General features: G+C 41.2%; 1 protein-coding gene across 4 annotated transcripts; it reads left to right on the forward strand.

Moving 5' to 3' along the window:
- Positions 1-2775: 2775 nt before the first annotated feature.
- On the forward strand, positions 2776-25501 carry p2rx1 (purinergic receptor P2X, ligand-gated ion channel, 1). Of its 4 annotated transcripts, none has more exons than XM_078265327.1 (14): positions 2776-2940; positions 11412-11556; positions 15013-15084; positions 15388-15457; positions 18854-18941; positions 19080-19160; positions 19901-20042; positions 20224-20369; positions 22808-22898; positions 22993-23058; positions 23147-23242; positions 24303-24392; positions 24827-24871; positions 24961-25501. In XM_078265327.1, exons 1-14 carry the CDS (start codon positions 2804-2806, stop codon positions 24964-24966), a joined length of 1275 nt encoding a protein of 424 aa, XP_078121453.1. In that variant the 5' UTR covers positions 2776-2803; the 3' UTR covers positions 24967-25501. The 4 variants fall into 4 exon arrangements, with proteins under 4 accessions (XP_078121453.1, XP_078121454.1, XP_078121455.1 ...); XM_078265328.1 differs by having other exon boundaries at positions 15388-15445; XM_078265329.1 differs by lacking the exon at positions 24303-24392.
- The last annotated feature ends 397 nt before the right edge of the window (positions 25502-25898 follow it).

Consider the following 25898-nt stretch of genomic DNA (forward strand, 5'->3'; position numbering starts at 1 on the left):
ATTATGTGTGTGTATGTTTACAGAATTTAGCTGAAATGCTTATGGCTATATAATGTCTACGTTATTTAACTGTGCTTTAAGTGCTTAAAGCATGTATGTAATGTTTACGGAATTTAGCTCAAGTGCTTTAAACATATATATAATGTTTACATCATTTCACTAAGTGCTTAAAGCACATGTGTCAAACTCAAGGCCCACGGGCCAAATCCGGCCCCTTGCAAATTTTGATCCGGCCCGCATATCAACTTAGGTTCACAATACATTTTAGCCCACCTAGTTGTGCGACAAACCAAAAAGATGGGAAACTGTTTTCAAACTGCAATTACACAACACTCAAAGCAGAATTTGGCAGATTTGGCAACTTTGAGACTCAGAAATTCCCACGCAACCAGTGAGTTTGTATGCTCAGGCCTGTGAAGGAGGCTGTGGTGAGTTGGCTGTGTGGTGGCCTGCTTTTAAAAAATGTAATCAGAATGCATTAATTTGTTGATGGCTAAGGAACTTTTTTGCTGACTTTTCTTCAGGCTTCATGTGGCTCAAACTCTATATGAGACATGCAATAATACAGTCAAAGATATTTTACTTTTTTGATTAAATAAAAGCATGTCAATAAACCATACATGTCTGGCCCTTGATGTGATTCTCATCTTCCAGTGTGGCCCTTAGTGAAATTGAGTTTCACACCCCTGTCTTAAAGCATGTATGTTATATTTACATGATTTAACTGAAGTGCTTAAAGCAGAAATGATGGTGCCTTTTTTTTTTTTTTTTTTGTTGCTGTTGTGGCTGCATCAATACCATTAGCCCATTATTAGTAAAGCTAAATCAAATTAAATCTCCATATCATCCAATTTTGTGTATATTTATTTTGCCATTATGTGTGTGTATGTTTACAGAATTTAGCTGAAATGCTTATGGCTATATAATGTCTACGTTATTTAACTGTGCTTTAAGTGCTTAAAGCATGTATGTAATGTTTACGGAATTTAGCTCAAGTGCTTTAAACATATATATAATGTTTACATCATTTCACTAAGTGCTTAAAGCACATGTGTCAAACTCAAGGCCCACGGGCCAAATCCGGCCCCTTGCAAATTTTGATCCGGCCCGCATATCAACTTAGGTTCACAATACATTTTAGCCCACCTAGTTGTGCGACAAACCAAAAAAGATGGGAAACTGTTTTCAAACTGCAATTACACAACACTCAAAGCAGAATTTGGCAGATTTGGCAACTTTGAGACTCAGAAATTCCCACGCAACCAGTGAGTTTGTATGCTCAGGCCTGTGAAGGAGGCTGTGGTGAGATGGCTGTGTGGTGGCCTGCTTTTAAAAAATGTAATCAGAATGCATTAATTTGTTGATGGCTAAGGAACTTTTTTGCTGACTTTTCTTCAGGCTTCATGTGGCTCAAACTCTATATGAGACATGCAATAATACAGTCAAAGATATTTTACTTTTTTGATTAAATAAAAGCATGTCAATAAACCATACATGTCTGGCCCTTGATGTGATTCTCATCTTCCAGTGTGGCCCTTAGTGAAATTGAGTTTCACACCCCTGTCTTAAAGCATGTATGTTATATTTACATGATTTAACTGAAGTGCTTAAAGCAGAAATGATGGTGCCTTGCCAGGTTAGAGCAACACCCACTCCAAATGTCTGTCTGTCTCAGAAATAGCAGTTTGTGCAAATTGGAACACACTGCATTGTCCCTATAAAGCAGTTAGGGTTATGTATTGAGATTGTCATACAGCCCTCTTTTTTTTTGCAATCCTTGCAAAACCCTTACAATCCTGCCAAATCCTTGCAATCCTACCAAATTCTAAGCATGGTCATTTTGTGGCAATTTCCAATTGATATTCATTTGGAATAGGCTTTAACCAGATTTAGAGTTGGGTTTTAAACATGATTCCAAAGTAAGATGTTCCATTTGCTAATCTGTGGAGATTAGAAAGCACCACGAGTGCAAGAAAAACATTTTACACATGGGAAACCTTTTATGTAATATTCTAAATATTTGAATGTATTCATACTGAAAATTAAATGAATGTGCATTTGTCTTTTCCTTTACTCTAAGAATGAAGATTAGAAATGCAAAGCCCGTCACAGTATATGAAAGGAGTGAAGTTGGATTTCTAAGAGGTGTGAAAACCCAAAGTGTTTCCCACAGGGGATGAAGATAAAACATAAGAGGGCTTAATGTCTAAAAAATGGTGACACGAGAATAGGCAAATAAGCTGAACTACGGCGTACAAACTGTGTGTTTGTGTTGAGCTTAAGGAAGGAAGGACGGCAGGAAGAGCGCGTCAGTGGAAATGATAAGGTTTGATTGCACAGAGGAGGAGGAGGAGATCCAGTGCATGTGTGGCAGCTGTTGAGTTATTTGCAACTAAGTCAAGAGTGAGTTCCTACACGCTCTTTACACAAATGTTGAGTGCTGCATAAAACAGACAAAAGGAAGAGAAATGCAATGAAATGCCAGGAGATGCAGTGATGCTGTGAGTGGGAATATGTGACAGAGTGACCCTGTGCACACACAGAGACAGAGAAACAGAGAGAGAGAGACACAGAGAGAGAGAGAGAGAGCGAGAGAGAGCGAGAGAGAGCAGTGGGAGGGAGGAAGTCCTACACTCCAGGACTTCTGATGAAGCACGTCATACGTTACTTACTGTAGGAGAGGAGGCAGAGGACTTGGGTCACCAGTGAGGAATGAGAGGCAGATGTGAAAGTGGACTGTTTGTATGCAAGTGGGGTGAAATAAGAGAGACCCTCTTCTCTGTGGGTCAGCCGGTGAAAGAAGATGATGAGCCAAATCAGCAATGCTCTCTCCGACTTCTTCTTTGAGTACGAGACCCCGCGCCAGGTTCTGGTGAGGAACAGGAGGGTGGGAGTGGTGTGCCGCCTGATCCAGCTGGGGGTCCTGGCTTACATCATCGGGTAAGACGCACACACATTCATCCATTGTTTCTTTGCTGTTCAGAGGGGGCAACATGCAGGGAGGCTTTGCATTGTCATGTTTCAACTTGCGTGGAGTGACACGGTCAGATGTAAAATGACCTTTCAGAATGACCCTGCAAATTCCAAAGTCAGAATCAGAATTTAGAATAGAGTTTATTGCAAAGTAAGTAACACTTTTTGCCTTGGTGGTTGGTGCATACATAAAACAAACATTAAATAAATTAAATAAGCAATAAATACAGAATCAAATATATACAAAATAGCTGTTTAACATAACAAAAAAGTATACATCTATTTTTGCCAGCTCAACTATTACAACAATCAGAGGTTGATACATATTCAAAGTCCTTTTGCCATTACCAAGTTAATGGTAGATATACAGTATATGAGACATACCTCAAGTATACCATATACCCATGCCTGTCCTATAACTTAAGATTCATCTTTTTCAATGTACATGATAGATATAAAAACCAAACACATTTTACAGTATTTTATTCAACATGTAAAGATAACAGTCGGCTCAACAGTTAAGTCAGTGGAGTTCATTTCACACCACCACACTGCCCTCCTGTAAATACAGGCTAAAACACACAAGTCAATTATATTAAAAAAAAATCTATTCAGGGATTTAGTAATAGGTTGAGCAGTGTTACAGGGAATTTAAAATGTTTCTTTGGAATTGGGTTGTTTGGAGTGACATCATCCAGAGTCTTGATTTTGTTTACATGTTAAAAAAAATAAATCAAATCATGTACGGATAAAATTGTTAAAAGATCATGTTTAAAAGGAAGACATGTTATGTGACTTCTGGAGGGTGCCACCAATGGTCAGAGATACAGTAACTATTGTAAGTTGCCAGGTAGTGTTGACACAGTAAATAGGCCCTGCAAATAAAGTGTGAGCTATGGCTGACTGAGTGATGACAGAAGGGGCGAGGGCATGAGATCTTATTATCTGCCCTTCTTAAGTTGAGACAAAGAAAATACAGCATGCTTGTTCACTTACGCATACTATCTCCATACGCTTGCTTTGACAAGTTGAAGTCATTCCCTTCAAAGTCATTTTGCGGAATGGGGAAGTCGGGTTTTTAAATTCGTCACTGACCGTTTGTGCATGTTTGTGCATGTGTGATTGTATCTCTGAGCAGCAGAACCTGAGTGTGATGAACACGCTGAGGTATATGCTAACACACAACAATCAACTGCTGCCCAAATTGCTGCCAAACGCCACAGAGACATGTTCCCTTCCACTGGTGACGTTGATGACCAAAGATGTGATAGAGACAGACAAATTTAAGAATATCTTCTCTTGCTAATGGCAAGGTGATAAAATAAAATAAAAGTGAAACAGCAAGCTGATTGAAATCAATGGTTCATAAAGGAACGAGTCTCGCATTGCCAGAACTTCCTCCACAGCGCTGCGGAGGAGGGTCTGGCTAGTCCAAAAAAAGCATTCCAGGATGGGAGAAAAATGGGTTCTTTGGTTTATTGGCATTTCTTCAAACCAATCCCAATCGTCTTGGGGGGGTGCTAAATGGTGGACGGAGCCACGGTGCCTCTACCAAATAGCCTCGGGAAAGAACTTCTTTGGTGGAACGTGTATACGTTCAAAAGTTGTTTTAGTCGTGCAACAGAAAACTCAGATTGGACAGATAGTCTAGCTAGCTGTCCGGATTTACCCTGCAGAGATCTGAGGAGCAGTTAACCATAGTCCTCATAAATCCAGAGTTTAGAATGCCAACAAAAGGAAATGTAAGGTAATGGACATCCAGCCGAAAATGAGACATCCGGCGAATTTCTGGTGGCACCTGAACAATCCCGGAAATGAAACGTTGTTGATTTAGACTATATAGGAAGCAACAGATTTACATATTGTCGTGGTTGTTGTGCTTCAGGGAATTAGAGGACCCAAACGCAGAGAGAGAGACGTTTTGTTTCTTGAATGTTTATTTAAAGAATATATAATATAATAGAAGGTCCAGGGAAGGCAGAGAGTCAACGGGGCGAAAACTTAGGGCCGTGGACTCGGGGAATGAGGAAGTGATGGCAGTGGTCACTGGGGAACCGGGGAGAGTGGACAGAAAGGCTGCAGCCAACAGGACTGCCGACAGCAGCGAAGGGGGAACCCCTCCGGTGGCTGAACAAAATGTTGAGGATTCTCAGGCGGCCGGCGGCGAAGGCAACACCCCTCTGGCAGCCGGCGGCGAAGGCAGAATCCCTCTGGTGGCCGAACAGGGTGTTGAGGATTCTCAGGCGGCCGGCAACGAAGGCAACACCCCTCTGGTGGCCAGCGGCGAAGGCGGAATCCCCTCTGACGGCCGAACAGGACGTCGAGGGCAGAGCCCCTCTGGAGGCTGGGCAGGCAAAGGAGCTTCTGGGCTGGAACCAGGCGACTGGTCAGCTGGGCTAGGGCCAGACGGCGGGTCAGCTGGGCTGGAGTCAGGCGACCAGGCAACGGGAACAGAGGTCGACTGGGATGCCGACAGGACACGAGGGGCAGGAGTGGGTCGGTCCGCCGACAGGACACGGGGGGCAGGAGTGGGTCGGTCCGCCGACAGGACACGGGGGGCAGGAGTGGGTCGGTCCGCCGACAGGACACGGGGGGCAGGAGTGGGTCGGTCCGCCAACAGGACACGGGGGGCAGGAGTGGGTCGGTCCGCCAACAGGACACGGGGGGCAGGAGTGGGTCGGTCCGCCAACAGGAGGGTCGCCGGATGCCTGGTCAGCTCTGGGACACTGGAAAGCTCGGGGGACACTGGACAGCCTGGGGACATTGGTCAGCTCGAGGACACTGGACAGCTGGGCAGCTTGGTCTCTGGGGTGAAGAAAGGTAGAAGACGGGCATGGCGATGGGAGCCATGACGTCCTTTTCCTCGTCTATGGCCTCTATGGGTCCCAGAACAGATGGCCAGGCAGATTCCCTCAACAGACTGCTGGTGGTTGAGGAAGTACGCTGAGCAGGCTGCATGGGTGTCGAGAGACAGGAGTTCAGAGGAGCTGCTAACAGGTGTACAGGGCTTTTGACTGGTAGCCAAGGTGTTAACAGGCAGGCCTGTGGGTGAGTTATTGGAAATGGCTTGTAAAAAATACTCTAGCCCCTTCTTAAATTCCTGCAGCTGGGGAACGAAGTGACTCACCCAAGGTCTCTCCAACAACCAATGCATCTCTCCAAGATAGTACTGTAATACTGGTCTGGATCAGAGTAAAAAAAGACTCTCCACAGTCTGACCGAACTCCAACACCTTCTCCTTGAACAAACGCCTCTCTGCTGGGTCCATGATGAGGTCAGATCATTCTGTTGTGCTTCAGGGAATTAGAGGACCCAAACGTAGAGAGCAGGCTGACGTTTTGTTGCTTGAAGGTTTATTTAAAACAAAACAAAGTTCATACAAAAGAGTCCAGAACAAAAGCAGACAAAAAACTCAGTCCAAGTCCAAAGTAGAGAGACCAAAGAACAGGATATCCAACCCAAACACAGAGACCGCAGGGACTACTGACAGGAACGAATGAACAAACTAGCAGGAACAAACACAAAATGATCAGACACAGGACAAGGGGGAAGACAAAGACTAAATACACAGGGTAACGAGGTAACGAGAAGCAGGTGACCCAAGGGCTGGGAAACAGGTGAGAAACATCAGGCAATCACAAGGGCGGGAAAACACAGGAAGTAAAACTAGACAAGACAGCACAGAAAACCAGACTATCACAATAAAACAGGAAACAGAACATAATACAAAACGACCAAGAAAGACCATAAATTACACAATCACAAGGAGACAGGATATAGAACCAAAATACCAGATCCAAATTAGAACAGAAAACAAAGCAAAATACCAAAACCATAACAGTGGTGCTTTAATCTTGACAATTTACATAGTCAGAATGATAACTTTTTCATTTCAAACCTTAAAAAATGTGTTAAAGGAGCTGTACTTGATATTCAGGACATTAATATAGCAGAATTTTCTATGTAAAGATTTAGTGGAGTAATGGCGTCCTGAACAGAGAATGAAGTAACACTCCCTCTGTGTGTGTGAGTGCCTAGTGGGTGCGTCTATATCAGATGCCGAGGGCCGAGTTGAGGAACGGTCTGTGAGAGCCATGTGGAGGCAATCCTAGACCGCTCTTTCGATTATCGAATATCGATACGGCCCCTTTAAGCTAAAGGTGACTGTGACTGTGTGCCTTGACCTCTGTGGTTATGAAGTCCTTTGAGCGCCTTGTGCTTTCACACCTCAAAGACATCACCGACCCCCTCCTGGACCCCCTGCAGTTTGCCTACAGAGCCAATAGGTCTGTAGACGATGCAGTCAACCTGGCCCTCCACTACATCCTCCGGCACTTGGACTCCGCAGGAACCTACGCCAGGAACCTGTTTGTGGACTTCAGCTCTGCTTTTAACACCATCATCCCGGCTCTGCTTCAGGAGAAACTCTCCCAGCTAGGCGTGCCTGACTCCACCTGCAGGTGGATCACTGACTTCCTGTCTGACAGGAAGCAGCATGTGAAGCTGGGGAAACACGTCTCCGACTCACAGACCATCAGCACCGGATCCCCTCAGGGGGGGTGTTCTTTCCCCCCTGCTCTTCTCCCTGTACACCAACAGCTGCACCTCCAGTCACCAGTCTGTCAAGCTTCTGAAGTTTGCGGATGACACCTCCCTCATCGGACTCATCTCTGATGGTGACGTGTCCGCCTACAGGTGGGAGGCTGACCACTTGGTGACAGCAAAACAATCTAGAGCTCAACGCTCTAAAGACAGTGGAGATGGTTGTGGACTTCAGGAAGAACCCAGCCCCACCTGCCCCCATCACTCTCTGTGGCTCCACAATTGACACTGTGGACACCCCGTTTGACATGTTAGCTAACGTTAGCTAAAATTAGCTCATGGTAGCTTAGACTGCGGTTAGATTTTTGTAGTATGCAGTTCGGGACTACAAATACAAAAATCTATCTGCTTGTTTAGGTACACATTCAGCCAGTTGGAACAGAAGAACACACCAGAATATGCCTGTTTAGTAAGCTGTATGTGATGGCCGCATTCCTACTTATAAAATGCAATTCAATGTGGAAGTAATCCAAGTATTCAGAATACGTTACTCAGATTGAGTAACGTAACGGAATACATTACAAATTACATTTTTGGGCATGTATTCTGTACTCTGTAACGGAATACGTTTTGAAAGTATCCTTCCCAACACTGGTTAAAAAACGTACTTGGCAATAAAACCCTTTCTGATTCTGATTCTGATTCTGAAACGTGGTTTTATTTTCCACCGTGTGCTGATATAAAGGGATCAGCCACGGTGTCACTCAAAGGTTTTGTCTCTTTTGGTATTAGGGCTCCCCAACCGTGACAGGGCTTCTCCTGTCACCTGCCTTTTGCAGCCATGAAGCCTCATTTAGGCCGGGGCGGTGATGGGCATGAAATGGGTTGTGCTTCTATTCTCCTCTGCAGGCTGACAGCTTGGAGCAGAAGTCAGCCTGTATCTTTCAGGCACTAGCAGTGAACTGGTGAACCACTGCGTCTCTTGTCAGGAATTTTAGAGTTCATGTTAACCTTAGACTTGCCGCAAATACATTTAGTATTCTACTTTTTCTTTTAAATCAGCAAAACACTTATTTTACAGATATATTTTCGTGCTTTCATTATCTAAATTGTACGGAAGAAGATTAGGGCCTATGTGAAAATTAGATTTGAGTTCTGAGTTTAAACTCAGAATTCTGACTTTGTTCTCAGAATTCTTCATACTTGTACCTCTCCCCCCTTGTGTTTGTGTGTGTGTGTGTGTGTGTGTGTGTGTGTGTGTGTGTGTGTATGTGAGTATGCTTATTTGTATTTTGAGTGTTGATTTTTATATATTTTTTTTTTTATATGTTGTCAAAAAATAACTAAAACAAATAATTCTAATTTTAAACTCAGAACTCAAATACATGTTTCACATGTGGCCCTAATCCTCTTCCGTACAATTGGCAACTCCATTCTCATGGATGAAACTGTATACATCCTCGGCCAGCTGCAGTTTGGGAGCACACATACCAGACAGACTCTGCATAAATCCCGTGCAGAATAAAATCCCACATGAATGGGTTTGAAAATATTTGAGAAATCAATTTGAATGTATGTCTCTTGTGTCAGAAAGCAACGACTAATTAGAACAGCAGCCCCAGCAAACCCTAATTAATTCTCATCTTGTCACTTTTAGGTTGACAACAAAGCCAATCTTTTGTTTGCATTTCATAGTGATTAGCTGAAGGTTGGCCTTTTTGTTTTCATTCCAATTTGTCTTCACGTTACGAACACTAATCTCAGCACCACCTCAAGGAGCCTCCTCGCTGCCTCTGTGTTCTCCGTCTGTCGGAGCAGATACAGATCTCACTTAGACCGCTGTTTTAGAAGATCCTTCCATTATTTCACGCTCATGGCTTTCTTTATTCAATTTGTCTGCTTTCACCCCCCCCCCCCCTTCCTCTTGAATGTAAGCTCTGACTTACATCATTTGATTTGCCTAACTGATAGAAGTTGTGGCTTTTAGCTTACTGTGCAAACGGTACCTCATTTCAGTCTGAGGTTTGAAAGATGTTTCTGTTCGCCTGTTGCTTTCATTTCCCACAGACAAATGAATGTGTGCTGCAATACATGCAGTCCTTTGGGCTTTTTACTGGGGGGTAATTGCTTTTCACACCCTATATAAAATAGCTCAGCATGTGCCTATGTGTGTGTATGTACATACAGTATCTTTCCTGTGCACACCAGCTGTTACCCATATCTGCTGGCCACACTCACAGACAAAGCAACACAAGGAGACGCTTCACTCTGCAGAGATCAAAACGTACTGTGCCCGAGTGTGAACAGAACAAACTTGGAACATTTAACATTTGGTTTAAAACCAAGAGCTCTACAGTGGATCTCATATCTCTTAGAGCAGGGGTCTTCAATGTTTTTTAAGCCAAGGACCCCTTAACTGAAAGAGAGATGGAGCAGGGACCTCCTACTACATATGTTGTATAAAATGAAGTTGCATATTAAACTGGGCCTACAATAACGTGTAGGGCGGTCTAAAGCCTTTACACATACCTTTTTAGTGCAAATAAAATACTAAGCTATTAAAACAATAATTGTTAGCAGGATTTTATGTATTCTGTTTTATTGTTAAACATACACGTGGCACAGTAAATCCTCAGGATTAACTGTGTCTGCGGATGGCTACCTTAGTGACTACCTTACCTATATGAATATATATATCAATGTTTTCTAATAATATGTTGGATTCATGTTAAGACATTTTAATTTTTTTTTTTAAACTTTCAACATTTGGTGCCCCCCCCCACCCTGCCCTGCAGTATTTGTAGTAATTCTGAGGACCCCCTGTTGAAGATCTCTGTCTTAGATTATCACCAGTGGTGCAAGAAGTATCCTTTCTAAAGTAAAAGCACCAATAAAACAATGTAGAAATACTCCGTCACAAGTCAAAGTTTGCATTCAAAATCACAGTATTATCAGCACAATGTACGTAAAGTATTACAAGTGAACGTACTTAACATAAAATTGCCTGCTGTGAAAGGAAAGTTTAATTATTGCTCAAAGGCAACCATCAGCACTACTAAATCACAGCTGTGAAACAAGGGCGGATATTTCATTTCACTGTGGGGGGGGCAATAAAAATAAAATAAATCTCTAAAGAAATTTCTCAAGGGGACACCAAAGGTGCCATCAAAAGTACTGTTGTAAAATGTAAAAAACATATACAATATTTACAGAGGAAACCCTAATGACTACTATAAAGACTGGATTGGCTAATTAACGGTTACACTTTACTTGAAGGTATCTACATAAGAGTGACATGACACTGTCATGAACGTGTCATAAACATTATAAACAAGTCATAAATGTTTATGACATGACGCTTCTTTTAGTAAGTGTCATTCGGTTTTTGTCATGACAAGTTAGGGTTATGGTTATGGTTAGGGTTTATGTGTCATGACTGTATCATGACAGTGTCATGTCACTCTTATGTAGATACCTTCAAGTAAAGTGTTACCTAATTAACTTGAGGGTTGTAACACTTTTTTAACCGACGTGTAACACATTGCTGCAACCCTCTGATGAAGCATTTTAATATATTTTGAAACTGGCAAGTTTCAAAAAGATATATTAAAACAAGTCCGTTCTATTCAATGTGCCAGATTTGTCTTAGTGATGGTAAAAGGACGACCTTTAAAGTAAGAGCGCTGTGACATGTCTCAACCACAATCCCTTGCACACGTGTCCCTGTGAGCTATGCTGCTGGCATGTGGGATTGCAGTGCAGAATGTCAACATCACCCCTGCATGTCCTTGCCTGTGGGGTTGGCTGGTTGGATGGTTGGCTGGGGTGAAGTCTCAGGTGCTGATATGCCTGACTCAGAATCCTGATTCTGATAATGCTAACTGTGTCTTGTACAGGTGGGTGTTCATCTACGAGAAAGGTTACCAGTCCACAGACACAGCAGTAAGCTCTGTCTTCTCCAAAATGAAAGGAGTGGGCTACACCAACACAGAGGGACATGAGAGAGTGTGGGATGTGGCCGACTACGTCTTCCCTCCGCAGGTTGGTGAGCTTTTTCACACATGCGGAGACATGTCATATGTGCTTATCACATGAATTGGACAATCATTTGTTTTGCACCTGGTGCAAGTCATTGACCATTGTTAGCAGTGGCGTAGCACAACATTCTGGACCCTGTACAAAGGCAGGCCCCTCCCGTCACCCACGGTTCTAGCATCCTCACATTAGGGGCCCTGTATACTCAGTAGGGCTGCACAATAAATTGTTTTTTTTAATCGTCATCGCGATTTAACTGCCACAATAAACAGATCGCAAAAGGCATTTTAGCAGAATACTGAAAGCAGCAAAACTGGGTTCCTTTTAACATATGTTAATGTATGCAAGTAATATCGTTATCGTAATATTCAACAACGTTAGTGCATATTTTCCTCATTTCGTGCATACCTAATACTCAGCCCACTCCCCCCTCCATAGTACATGTGTGTCAGAGTCAGATGTCATGAAGTCAACATCCACAGTCCATGAATCAAACTGTCAGAGTGAATAAACATCAGGCTGAGTCAGACAAAAAGCGTCAACAGGCTTTGTAGAAAGCTTGTCAGCGGTCAGATCATAACAAAGTTCAAGGTTTAGTCTTGCTTTTACAAACATCCATGTTTGCTAGATTTTATATGCCAAAACCAATCAATGACGACACTACGACGGAGCATTAGGGCCACATCAAAGGAAAAAAAATAAGGAAGGAGATATTTTTTTAATTTATTTTGCATTTCGAAGATAAAGTCAACATGACGAGAATAAAGTTGAACTATACCATTTCGAGAATAATGTCGAAATGTCGAGATTAAAGTTGAAATGACGAGAATAAATTAAACTCCTTTATCACTTCATCACATTAGAGCCATGCCAGCTGCCATGTAGGCAGCATCATAGATATGGGTTACATCCTTAGAGTGGATGCCTGAGCGCCACTCCTTAAGGATCAAACAAGTTGATCAATTGTCTTATTGTGTATTGTGATACAACATATCCTCTCTGTATTGCACGTAGGTGTAACCATGGATACCCTTGCATCTGTCCATTACAAGCTATTTCAGTTAGCAGGAATACGGCCACCTCTTCCAAGTTTGTGTTTCTCCTTCTGAACAGACGCAATTTTCTGCACAATCTCTTCAAAGTCCTAATACTTATCACCATACTGTGTTTATGCGCTAAAAGATAAAGAGTTCATGCATTTTGTAGAATACAATAGGTAAAGTTAGTAGTTTGGTGTATTCTCAAAAGTCCGACTTGATTCTTGAAATAGGCTATCAAGTTTTTTCTCGACATGTCGACTTTATTCTCGAAAAAATATTTCAACTTTGTTCTCGTCATGTTGACTTTTTTCACGACATTTGGACTTTATTCTCAAAATGCAAAATAAATAAAACATCTTCCTCCTTAATTCTTTTCCCTTGATGTGGCCCTAATGCTCTGTCGTACGACACAGACTAATGTTACTGCTGGTTTCTAAACTTGACCTGGATGACACAGTGATCTGGCTTTGTCAACATCAAGGTGTCTCTGTGCTTTCCAAAAGTCATTGTGAGAATTTCTGTGCAAAAACTGAGCAAACAACCTAACAAAGATGGACTCTCAGGAAAGTATATATCATTTGTTTACCTAAAAAGTTGCCGTGTCCTGTTATTTGTAGAAAAGAAATAAAGAGACACAATGTTGAGACAAGATTGTCCTGTTTGCTTTGACATCTGTGGGCCTTTTTTTATAATTGAGTGTGGGTTTGGCATGATAAACCCAACCAACAAGATGAAATGGTCACTTAGGTAGAACTCCTCACACTTTGATCAGGTATCAACTACGACTTTGTCTTTATTCTGAAATCTAACTCAGTATTCCCCAGACAGTCGTGGTTTAACTAATTTCAGTCAGATTGATGATGATTGTCAGATGATTGATGATTTAGTTTGAGAGAAACTTAATTAAATAGGCCATACTTTATGTTACCAGCATCTTGTCTCTATCATAACATTATCAATGATACCACTTTAAGTGAAAAAAATATAAAAGGGCATAAAAGGGCTTAATTATGGTCAAAAAGTAAGTTGGGGAAATGCGCTTGTTTGCTTTTTTGCTCTGAGTTACACGAGAAGTTCTCTCATATCTGTCGGCTAATTATGAAGCTATAGCCGGCAGCAGGTTAGCTTAGCTTAGCATAAAAACAGTAAACCGAGGAAAAAAGCTAGCCTGGCTCTGTCCAAAGGTAACAAAAATCCACCTACCAGCACCTAACTGTGTTTTGACAGGCCGCAGAGTTAGAAGTGCCGTGCCGTGAGTGCATACAAAGCCAATAGAAAGATGCATTTAGACACAAATTTGAACTGGAGAAATTGAAACCTAAAGAACTGGAGTTTCTGCTGAGTTCTGTACAGTCAGAGGCTGAGCTGTCCCAAACACACAGACGCACAACACGGACATTGTCGAGTCGTCCATTGCTAGCTAGCTTACAGCTAACGGCTGTGTGGGGTGAATCAACACGGACTGTACAATGGTCCAGCAGTTAAATTTGCGCGAATGACGTAAAAGTATTCACTTTGCTTTCTGTCTGAAAACAACACCTTTAAAAGCTATAGTGCGTAACGTTAGTTTCTGTCTCCCCCATGAGGAATTCTTAGTAATGACAACAGAACTGATGGTGCGTCCACATGATACAAGCCTTCCGTGATCGCGCACCACCCCTCTTCCACACAGTTGCTAGTAGCCAAGGAGGACATGGAGGATTAAAAAAAAAATTGACTCTTTAGAAGAGCTAATTATCTTCAATTTTCTGCACGAAAGTTGCCGGACGCCACCATTTTCTGAACACAGCCATACTGAGAAATACAGAGAGAGTTGTGTGGAGCTGATAGTCTTAATTAGCTTGGTAGCAACTCATTTGGTAATGGCTTGAATGTAACAGACGTTCATTAATATCAAAAAGTTACGCACTAAAGCTTTAATGTTCACTAATTAGCATGTTATAACTCGTTTTAAACAAGACGTCCTTGTTTATGGCCAAGAAATAGTTTAGCACAACTTTGTCGTTTTTACACCTTGTTGTTTCTTTATTGTTTTTACACTTTATTTTATTTTTTAAAAGATAGAACAATCAAGACATGACGTCAAGTAATTGGATTGACGAGAATATTGATCAATCTTCTCATCTAATTTGCAGCAAAAAAAGTGTATTTCCCAAAATGTCTAAACTATTTCTTTGAGCTGAAACTGACCATGGATAAAACAAGGTGTGACTTATTGGATTCAAAGTTTAGGTTTGAAAGTGAAAGTGTGATCTCACTAGGGTCACCATGGGACACTAATGTTTGAGAGGCGGTTAGATGACTACTACAAGAAACTTTAGCATGTTGCCTAACAACTACTGCATCCTTTATTATGTAATTGTATGCCATAAATAATGACATTAAAATGTAACACATTGCTTCTTTTAACCCTAAACTTCAGGGAGACTCATCTTTTGTGGTAATGACAAACTACATTATTACTGAAGGTCAGAAGATGGGAAAGTGTCCAGAGGTAAGTGGAAATACTCCCTCCCATTTTCTTACTTCCCTTCATTCCATTATCCATTATACATTATACACTTCCTTAAATAGTCAAACTAAACACGAATTGTGTCTCATTCCAAGACTGCTTCTGTCATTGGGTAATTGTGTAGCTGTCGAGTAGCAGAAAACAAATCTCAATCTAAAAAAACATTCAATTTAAAGGCCTAAAAATGACATACACAGCCGTTTCTGTATGCTGTTGTTTTCATGTTGTTCACATCCACATTCCACAGTTGTGTGCACACTCTGACCCCGATCTCTTTGTTTACAGCTCCAAGGCAAGCACAACTGTAGCTCACACGCTGACTGTGAAGGAGGGAGTTTCAAACGTACGGGACATGGTAAATCCTGACGGCCTGACAGTGTGTGACATCAACAGTCCTCACTGAGTAACCGTCTGTCCATCTGTCGCTAAATGCAGATCAGCCCACATCTTTGCCTTTCTGCTATCTGGAATGTAACTTGTTGTACTTGTACTTTCCTTCGTTTCTTTTCATGCCACTTCTACTCCACTACATCTCAGAGAGAAATATTGTACTTTTTACTCCACTACATTTATCTGATAGCTTTAGTTACTAGTTACTTTACAAATTATGATTTTTGCATACAAAACACATGTAATTTATAAAATACGATGTTTTATTATAAATCAACAATATAACGGCCTACAAGTCCAGCTGAAATTATTAGACCATTAAACACTTAGTTGATTGACAGAACTGTTTGGATCGTTTTCCAGTTTCTAAAATGTGAGGATTTTTCTGCATTGAGTACTTTTTACTTTTAATACTTTAAATAAGTTTTCCTGATGATACTTACAGAGTAGTTTTAGTGTGGTATCAGTACTTTTACTTTTAGAATCTGAAGACTTCTTCCACCACTTTTTCTTTTTGTTTCGCCAGGAACTAAAGCCCTTCTTAAACTTTAACTTCTTAAAGCCAGTGACAGGATGAAGATGCGCTGAGGAAAGTAGAGAATTGTATACAGTAAGGTTATGGAGCAGTGTTTGCACAATGGGTTGTGGCTCTGGATGGGCTCACACGGTAGAAACTAAAATACATCTGATGCATATCATCGTCACTGCTAAGGTAAACACTTACAATCAGGTCCATAAATATTGGGACATCGACACAATTCTAATCTTTTTGGCTCTATACACCACCACAATGGAGTTGAAATGAAACGAACAAGATGTGCTTTAACTGCAGACTTTCAGCTTTAATTTGAGGGTATTTACATCCAAATCAGGTGAACGGTGTAGGAATTACAACAGTTTGTATATGTGCCTCCCACTTTTTAAGGGACCAAAAGTAATGGGACAATTGGCGGCTCAGCTGTTCCATGGCCAGGTGTGTGTTATTCCCTCATTATCCCATTTACAAGGAGCAGATAAAAGGTCCAGAGTTCATTTCAAGTGTGCTATTTCCATTTGGAATCTGTTGCTGTCAACTCTCAATATGAGATCCAAAGAGCTGTCACTATCAGTGAAGCAAGCCATCATTAGGCTGAAAAATCTAAACAAACCCATCAGAGAGATAGCAAAAACATTAGGTGTGGCCAAATCAACTGTTTGGAACATTCTTAAAAAGAAAGAACGCACCGGTGAGCTCAGCAACACCAAAAGACCCGGAAGACCACGGAAAACAACTGTGGTGGATGACCCGAAGAATACTTTCCCTGGTGAAGAAAACACCCTTCACAACAGTTGGCCAGATCAAGAACACTCTCCAGGAGGTAGGTGTATGTGTGTCAAAGTCAACAATCAAGAGAAGACTTCACCAGAGTGAATACAGAGGGTTCACTACAAGATGTAAACCATTGGTGAGCCTCAAAAACAGGAAGGCCAGATTAGAGTTTGCCAAACAACATCTAAAAAAGCCTTCACATTTCTGGAACAACATCCTATGGACAGATGAGACAAAGATCAACTTGTACCAGAGTGATGGGAAGAGAAGAGTATGGAGAAGGAAAGGAACTGCTCATGATCCAAAGCATACCACCTCATCAGTGAAGTATGGTGGTGGTAGTGTCATGGCGTGGGCATGTATGGCTGCCAATGGAACTGGTTCTCTTGTATTTATTGATGATGTGACTGCTGACAAAAGCAGCAGGATGAATTCTGAAGTGTTTCGGGCAATATTATCTGCTCATATTCAGCCAAATGCTTCAGAACTCATTGGACGGCACTTCACAGTGCAGATGGACAATGACCAGAAGCATACTGCGAAAGCAACCAAAGAGTTTTTTTAAGGGAAAGAAGTGGAATGTTATGCAATGGCCTAGTCAATCACCTGACCTGAATCCGATTGAGCATGCATTTCACTTGCTGAAGACAAAACTGAAGGGAAAATGCCCCAAGAACAAGCAGGAACTGAAGACAGTTGCAGTAGAGGCCTGGCAGAGCATCACCAGGGATGAAACCCAGCGTCTGGTGATGTCTATGCGTTCCAGACTTCAGGCTGTAATTGATTGCAAAGGATTTGCAACCAAGTATTAAAAAGTGAAAGTTTGATTTATGATTGTTAATCTGTCCCATTACTTTTGGTCCCTTAAAAAGTGGGAGGCACATATACAAACTGTTGTAATACCTACACCGTTCACCTGATTTGGATGTAAATACCCTCAAATTAAAGCTGAAAGTCTGCAGTTAAAGCACATCTTGTTCATTTCATTTCAACTCCATTGTGGTGGTGTATAGAGCCAAAAAGATTAGAATTGTGTCGATGTCCCAATATTTATGGACCTGACTGTAGATGTAATTTGTGCATTGCTCTTCTCCAACAATGAGAAAAAGCCCAGACTAAAATCAACAAACTCAGTCTTAGCAACCAAGCACATTGTGTGTGTGTGTGTGTGTGTGTGTGTGTGTGTGTGTGTGTGTGAGCAGTTTCATCAGTGAAGCATGGAAGTACAACCCTGCCTTAAGCAAGTACACACATACATGCACAGCATATATAATCACAGACGTGCCAATAACTCCTGTGCGTGTGGGACACAAACCATAAGCACATAGAGACATCGAAAACAAATAACGATTCCGACAAGCCTTTTTTTAATAGGTCAAAACATATACAGTGTCGTCGGCAACTTCAAAGAGCAGTTACATACATTTATTGTCCTCCATCTGTCCCGAGGATTAAACCTGGAGCCTTTCAAGCCCTCTGTGTCAGACATCGACTTCAATAAGACCAATGTTAGCCAAGGCTTTACATCTGTCTGTGTCAATCCAGTCAAATACATCTTCAGGTGCCAGTATCTCTTTGGAGGCGACGTACGTACTGTCTCTATGCTTGTAGACAAGTAAACAGTTGGGGGAAAGGGGGGGGGGGGGTGCCCCTGTAGCTAAACAGACTGGTGGGCTCCAGTGAAAGGTCAAAGACTGAAAGCTGAGTGACCACAGAGAATTTCAAGATATTCTAAAGAAATCAAGCAGCACACGATGAGAGGCTGCTAGCGACAAGGCCAATCACATGGAGAGAAATTCCATGCAAGGATCAGGGCGAGATAAAGAAAACAGCTATTTCAGCGCTTGCTTTGATTCTCCTTTATATCTCGCTTGCTGCCGTTGATGCTAATTCCAGATAGTTTGATAAAAGTGGAGGCAGAGAATGTGTAGAATTGCTTTGATTTTAAAGCCTATACATCTTTCTTTCTTTTTGTGTTGTTGCTGCTTGAAACCCTTGCTCCAGTTTGAAGTTGTGTGTCCAAAGATGAACTCTAGTCTGTTTTATTTCAAGGACAAATGACGGGGGTCTGCCTGAACGCCACTAAGACCTGCGAGGTGTTGGCGTGGTGCCCTGTTGAGGATGATGTCAACATACCAGAGTATGTGAAAACACAGAATTATTCACACTGCAAGCTGATACTGACTTGCAACGCATGCAACGATTGCATTTGTGATGATTTATGCTCCTCAGCATACTGGATTTCATTCTATTCTCTCTTCTGTTTATTCCCGTCTAGTCCTCCTATGTTGATGTCTGCAGTGAACTACACACTGTTCATCAAGAATTCTGTTACTTTCCCCTTATTTGGCGTCTCAAGGTGATGCACCTCATTCATATATATTATGATATATATATCATAATTATTATTAATTAATTATTTAGCTCATCAGATGCTACAAATGTTTCCAAATGAAGGTAAAGGTGAAGACAGATAAATAGAAAGCAGCCTGCTTTTTTTCATATGTTGTTATAGCTTTATCCTTAGCTGAATAATGATACATAAAGAGAAAAGGCAAGATCTGAATTGCATCATGGTAATTGTAGGATCTTGTGTTTTTTAACTAAAAGTCAGGCTATCTCGGCTTCTACTGCACTGATTCGGACTTTTCTTTTTTAAATCTTATTCTCACAAGTCCTCAAACTTTATGAACGTGTGACACGATATTGATGGAGTAGCCCTTTAAGTTTGAAAGTTTTGTCATACCAGGGGTTTGAACTCATGTTGTTGGTAAAACCAATGCTTAAACACAATAAATGTCTTGAGTGCCTATCTACTAAAATGACTTTTTTTTAAATCCATTCAGTCATGCTCTAGATGGTTTTGTGCCTTTAAATTGTGCAAAGAAGTAAATATGGATCAGATGGTCAGTCGACAATATTTGTGGACTTTAAAAATGATAAGAAATCATTCAGAAATCATACACAGCCTGGCACCTTATGTATTAGGCTAAATGCAAACAATTGAATGTAATTTGAGGTTATATTGTTTTCCTGGACACTAAAATAGCTCTATTTATTACTCTATATATTTTTTATAATGACCAATTGTGCTTTCAGGAGTAACCTGGTGGAGAATATTGATAATGCATACATCAACAAATGCCTTTATGATCCGACGGATGCTCCACTGTGCCCCATCTTCCGACTGGGAGACATAGTTAAACTGTCTGGCTTCAAATTCGAAACAATAGCCAGAGTGGTAAGTAAGCTGATCTTTACTTAACACTGAATGGAAAGGGATGATTGTTCAGGTGGAGAGGCAGACCTGTATTCCATCCAGTCACAGCTGCACATGTGTTGTCTTTTGCTGTTTTGTTTCCTTTGTTTCTCGCTCTATTATGGAGACTTGTATTGTGTATTATGTGCTTGTATCCTGACAGGGAGGGGCCATTGGTATTGTGGTCGACTGGACATGTAACCTAGATGTGGATATAAAACACTGTATACCAAAGTACACCTTCCACGGTCTGTACGGAAACGCCGCTGAGACAGACCAAGCCAGAGCTTCAGTTGGCTACAATTTCAGGTGTGTAAATAACTTCAGTGAATGAACAAAGACTCAAGCGTTTTTACACTGCAGAAATACTTCTTATATAATAGGCTACGCTTATTTTAGGAAAAAGACTTATTTATTTATATGTATTTGTAAGAGTTAAGATTAATACCACTCTTAAATTTGTGCGTAATGTACAGCATGGAGCTGGAGCCAGCAGCCGGGTATCTTCGATTAGCATATACAAGACAAGAGAACAGAGGAAAACAGTTGGTCTGGTTTGATGGGGTGTTCGCAACACCCCATAAAACCATAAAGTGTTGGTTTTTCTTTAAACCAATCACAATTGTCTTGGGTGGCGCTAAGCTCGGGATGCAGCGATGGTGACTCTGCAAAATAGTCTCAGGAAGGAACTTGTTTCGGTGGAATGTTTGAACCCCGCAAAAGAAAATGTCACATACAATATTGAATAAAGTGTTCACATAATACAGTAACGTGAGCTATTTAAATTAGCTGGATACATGGTTTAATGTCATTTGCTCTTACCAGTGTATCTCCGTGTGTACTTCATCCACAGCAATCCCACCAATCGGTCCCAAAACGTCCCTGTAAGATAGTAAATGCCGTAAACATATTCTTTGTAAATCTTACAATTATTCCCTGAAAGACAAGCAGGCCTGCCTTATATCCCGTAGTAAGAGATTTTAAGAATGCCAACAAACAGAGAGCGGAAGAGGGGCAAAGCCTGATTATGGAAATGTGTATAGGCTAGCTATTTCCCCCTGTTTGCAGTTTTTATGTGAAGCTAAACTAATGCCTACTTGCTGTAGCTTCATATTAAATATGTGTATTTTTAATAGAGGTTTAATACTCTGAAGTCATTGGGTCTGGTCATTTCCTGTTCCAGTGTGTTTAATCTGCATTAACAGCAACAAAATACTGCTGATGGAAACATCTTTTTTCATGTTGATATACTGTCAACATATCCAGTACTTATTGCTCACTTTATTTCCCATGGACTGGACTGAACTCAAGTCAAGTCCATTTAAATACAGTACAGTATAGCCTAATATCTCATATCATAAATTTGCCTCAAAGGGCTTTACAATCTCTGTTCTTAGACCCTCGATTTAGGTAAGGAAAAAAACTCCCCCAAAAACCTGAAGAAGAGCAACAGAGAAGGGATTCCTCTCCGTGGACAGACAGACAGACAGACATGCAATAGAAGACCAACATAGTACATTTCAGAATAGACAATCAGGTTGACAAAAAAATATAGGTAGTAAATAATAAATAAATGATAGATTGTAAACGACTGGATCCATTGAAGACATTGAACAACTTCAGGTGTCGCCAAACAGCCCTGAGCCACACAAGCTCCTCACAGCATTCACACATATATGGAAATAGAAACAAGAGGGAGAGAGAGACAAGAACAACATGCACACACGGGAGAGAGAGAGAGAGAAAGAGAGAGAGAGAGAAAGATAGAGATAGATAAATAGAGAGAGAGAGAGAGAGAGAGAGAGAGAGAGAGAGAGAGAGAGAGAGAGAGAGAGAGAGAGAGAGAGAGAGAGAGAGAGAGAGAGAGAGAGAGAGAGAGAGAGAGAGAGAGAGAGAGAGAGAGAGAGAGAGAGAGAGAGAGAGAAAGATAGAGATAGATAAATAGAGAGAGAGAGAGAGAGAGAGTGAGAGTGAGAGTGATGCTGTTGTTGTGGAACACAAACAAAGAGAGTTTAGTTTATTTATGAGGCTTACAGCATTCTCGTATGCAGGACAAACATGGACATGAAGTAGGCTTAAAAGATTCATTGAGACTGGGGCCGACCCGCTGGACGGATAACGGTAACAAGTACCAGCCTGAAGTAGTCAAAGAATAAGCAACTAACTGCGAGTTTTAGGCGAAAGATACTGCTCTCTGTGTGAGGTCTAATGCAGGCCTGCAATGCCTGAAGTTCATAATGTGTCCTTGCCCTCGGTAAAACCTGACACTCCAAGATTTGGTTCAAACTGTCACTTTTTATCAATCATTCTATTTATATTTGTTACAGGAAATTGTGGAAGGTCCAATTCCAGTGAAATGTTAGCCCATCAGTTCCTTTAACTTGTGCATGATTCATCATAAAGCAGAATATGGCCGTCACATCGGCACGCAGAAAATAAATGTTTGTATTCTGAGGAGAGTCTGCTCTCTGTGCTCATACAGGCATTCATGGGATATTATTTAGGTAGTGCTAATTGGCTATAGGGGTGTTGACTGCAATGGCATTGGACGTCTTCAATACCTTACTACTACTTATTATTACACATTCTGAAGGTTTCACAGCCCTTGGGTTTTGCAGTAGTGTATTACATGGGAGAAATGTGCTCTTGTTCAAGATCCAATATAGTCTCAAACGGATATAGGGAACACGTGGGAAATGTAAATATTTACACAACATGTATAATTCCCATGGCTGCCTGTTTTGTAGGTATGCAAAGCATTATTTGGAGGACAAAGAACAGAAGAGAACCCTTCTCAAAGTGTTCGGGATCAGGTTCGATATCATTGTGCAGTCACTGGTGAGTTATATATAATATTTTTACTCTGATCAAATTCTGACTTGAGAAAATAGTCAACCGGAATTTTGTATCATTGGCACTCTGTCCTTCACAGGCAAGAAAGTTTGATATCATCCCAACACTGACAGCTATAGGCTCTGGAGTAGGCATCTTTGGAGTGGTATGTTGCAGCCCAGAGTACCTGCAATAATTAAGTATTGTCTGTGGAATACTTTTGGATATTAACTATAGTGATTCTGATTTTACAGGCAACTGTAGTATGTGACTTAGTGCTGCTCTATTTGCTGCCGAAGAGAGAATTTTACAAGAACATGAAGTTCAAATACACAGACTCCCATGTACAGGTAAGCTCTACTGTGTGATGCACGTAAATGATAATCTGATGTCACTTCTGCTGTGATGTAAATTCAGTTTGAACACAAGGTGGCAGCAGAGAGGCTTTACACAATAACAGTCCAGACAGACACAGAACAGACACCGACAGTGCGTGTCTATATCTGAACTAGGGCTGCCACCAACGATTGTTTTCAATGTCCATTCATCTGTTGCTTATTTTCTCAATAATTGATTAGTTGCGTGGCCTATAAATGTCAGAAAATGGTGAAAAATGTCGATCAGTGTTTCCCGAAGCCCAAGATGTCGTCCTCAAATGTCTTGTTTTGTCTACAACTCGAAGAAGTTTTACTTTTCTTTCTTAAAAATTATCCAAAATCCTCCCTGATTACAATTTGTTTTACTTTTATGTTTTTATTCTGGTCTAGTATTGTTTTTTTTAATGTATTTATCTCAGTTATTATTATCATCTCTGCCACAATTATTACATTCCACCCTACTAAGTTTCACCAAACATGTACATACACCATACCGGTCATCCAAACATCAACACATCCATACACACATTTACCCTATACTGTATATCACTTGCACATTTGTACATTCAATCTTCAATCACACCAACATTTAATGTAATTGTTTGTCTGTGTATTGTTGTATTGTATACTCTATACGTCACCTTTTTGTAACACACTATCTTCACAAATTTAATTTAAAAAATAAATAATTATCCAAACGATTAACATAATAGTTTGCAATTAATTTAATAGTTGACAAGTAATCGATAAATCAAATAATCTTTGCAGCTCTAATCTGAACATTTGGGATGCATTTCAGTTGTTGTGAAAGAAAGCTTTTGCATCGAAACTAGAAAACCCCACAAGCACACGGGAGCAGTAACCTTCAGATTAATGCTGTGTTTATACCCATAACACAGACAGGGCAGGGGTGTCTACTGTATGCTTGCTACAGTTTAGCCATTTATCTGATGGAAGATGAAATCTTCCTCTATACATTCCCAGACAGTTTCCTTCTGTTACTGAAACAAGCAGAACATTTTTCTATTTGCAGCCTGACAGCGAGTCGCTTGGTATAGAAACAAGCATCTATTACACCTTTGAAGCGAATGCAAGACAAGTCCAAGGCACTGGCCAGTCTAATGTGAGTGCATGTAGAAGTCTAGAGCAGTGGATTCCAAAGTGGGGGCCCGGGGACACCCAGGGGTCCTTGAGGGGGTTGCAGGGGGTCCGCAGCAAAAAGGGGATTCATTCATTTTCACTAGAACTACATCCAGAAGTAACACAATGACAGACGGTAGGACTGTTTTGGTCATGGCTTTCATACACTTTCTGTAATGAAACATCGAAAAGCAAAAATCCGATCAGATGGGGGACCCTGGGAAAAAATCTTATCAACGGGTCAAATTTGTAACACTTTAGGGGTAAAAGTTTGGGAACCACTGGTCTAGACAGTAGAGCAGATTTTTTATTTTCATGCATTCTATCGTGTGATGATGATTAGGAGAATCCTTTTGTCGTTACCCGAGAGGTCTAAATGGTTCCTATGTGCTATGGATTTGACTTTTTATCCTGCAGGACCCTGATTCAGAGGCATGCAGCACAGAGACGGAAGTATGCAAAGTAAGAGATTTATATATTTCTATAACATTAAAGCCTATTTGCTTGGTTTTTAGGACGGCTGATGTTTTATTTATCTGCTATTCCTGTAGAAGTGACGTGGGAGCAACATTTTGAGGTACTTTGAAGGACTACTGAACTGGGACCCTGCAGTAGACCCTACAAGACACACACACACACACACACACACACACACACACACACACACACACACACAACTCTGGATTGAAAGGACAGTCTAAGACAATTCTCCACGTGTCCTGTTTCTTCAGCAACATCTTCCACCAACATCTTCCCTCTTACAGCAACCCTGAGTGACTGGGACTGACTCTTGCTGTTGTCTGTAGAGCTTTAGCGTAGCTCCGCTGTATGTGTACTTTTTTGGGTGTAGCTTGGTTTGCTTTTGTTCAAACTTTGGGTGTAACCTCCACCAGTGCAGGTGAAAGAACAGTTTCTGGCACTTCAGTGCTTCCGTGTGTCCACAAATCATCCTTAAGTCATCCAGTAGCTCTGTCGCTGTCTTTGTCAAAGCAAGACATACACAGATGTAGATATACGTGTGGATGTGCCACTGTCGGAGTGATTCTTCCCCCGTGTGCACCATGTGATCGGCAATAAAGATGTACAGTAATATTACTGCTTTTTGTCTTGTCTCGCAGTGCAAACAGGAATACAGGCAACATATCAAAAATAATTCAGATTTTCTTTTTTTTTTTATTGTCTTTGATTATGTCTAGGTGTACAAAACGCATGCAAAAAAATAGCTTCTGTATATATATTGGTACATATTTACATTGTAACAGTTGCATTCTGTAGGGATGTGCCATGCTTGTTTTTGTATGCCGAGGCGAGGGAGTACATTCAGAGAAATGCACAAGACAACACGAGACACAGAGACAGCAGGCGCCTTCAACCCATACATCCGGCACACAACTGAGATCCAATCGTCCCTGACTGAACATTAAGCACCAGCTCACTCCCACAGTCCTCCTTTGGATACAACTGTGACCTGAAATCATGAGAAATGATT

This window comes from Sander vitreus, chromosome 13 (assembly GCF_031162955.1).
Source record: "Sander vitreus isolate 19-12246 chromosome 13, sanVit1, whole genome shotgun sequence".
In the NCBI taxonomy this organism is placed as follows: Eukaryota; Metazoa; Chordata; class Actinopteri; order Perciformes; family Percidae; genus Sander; species Sander vitreus.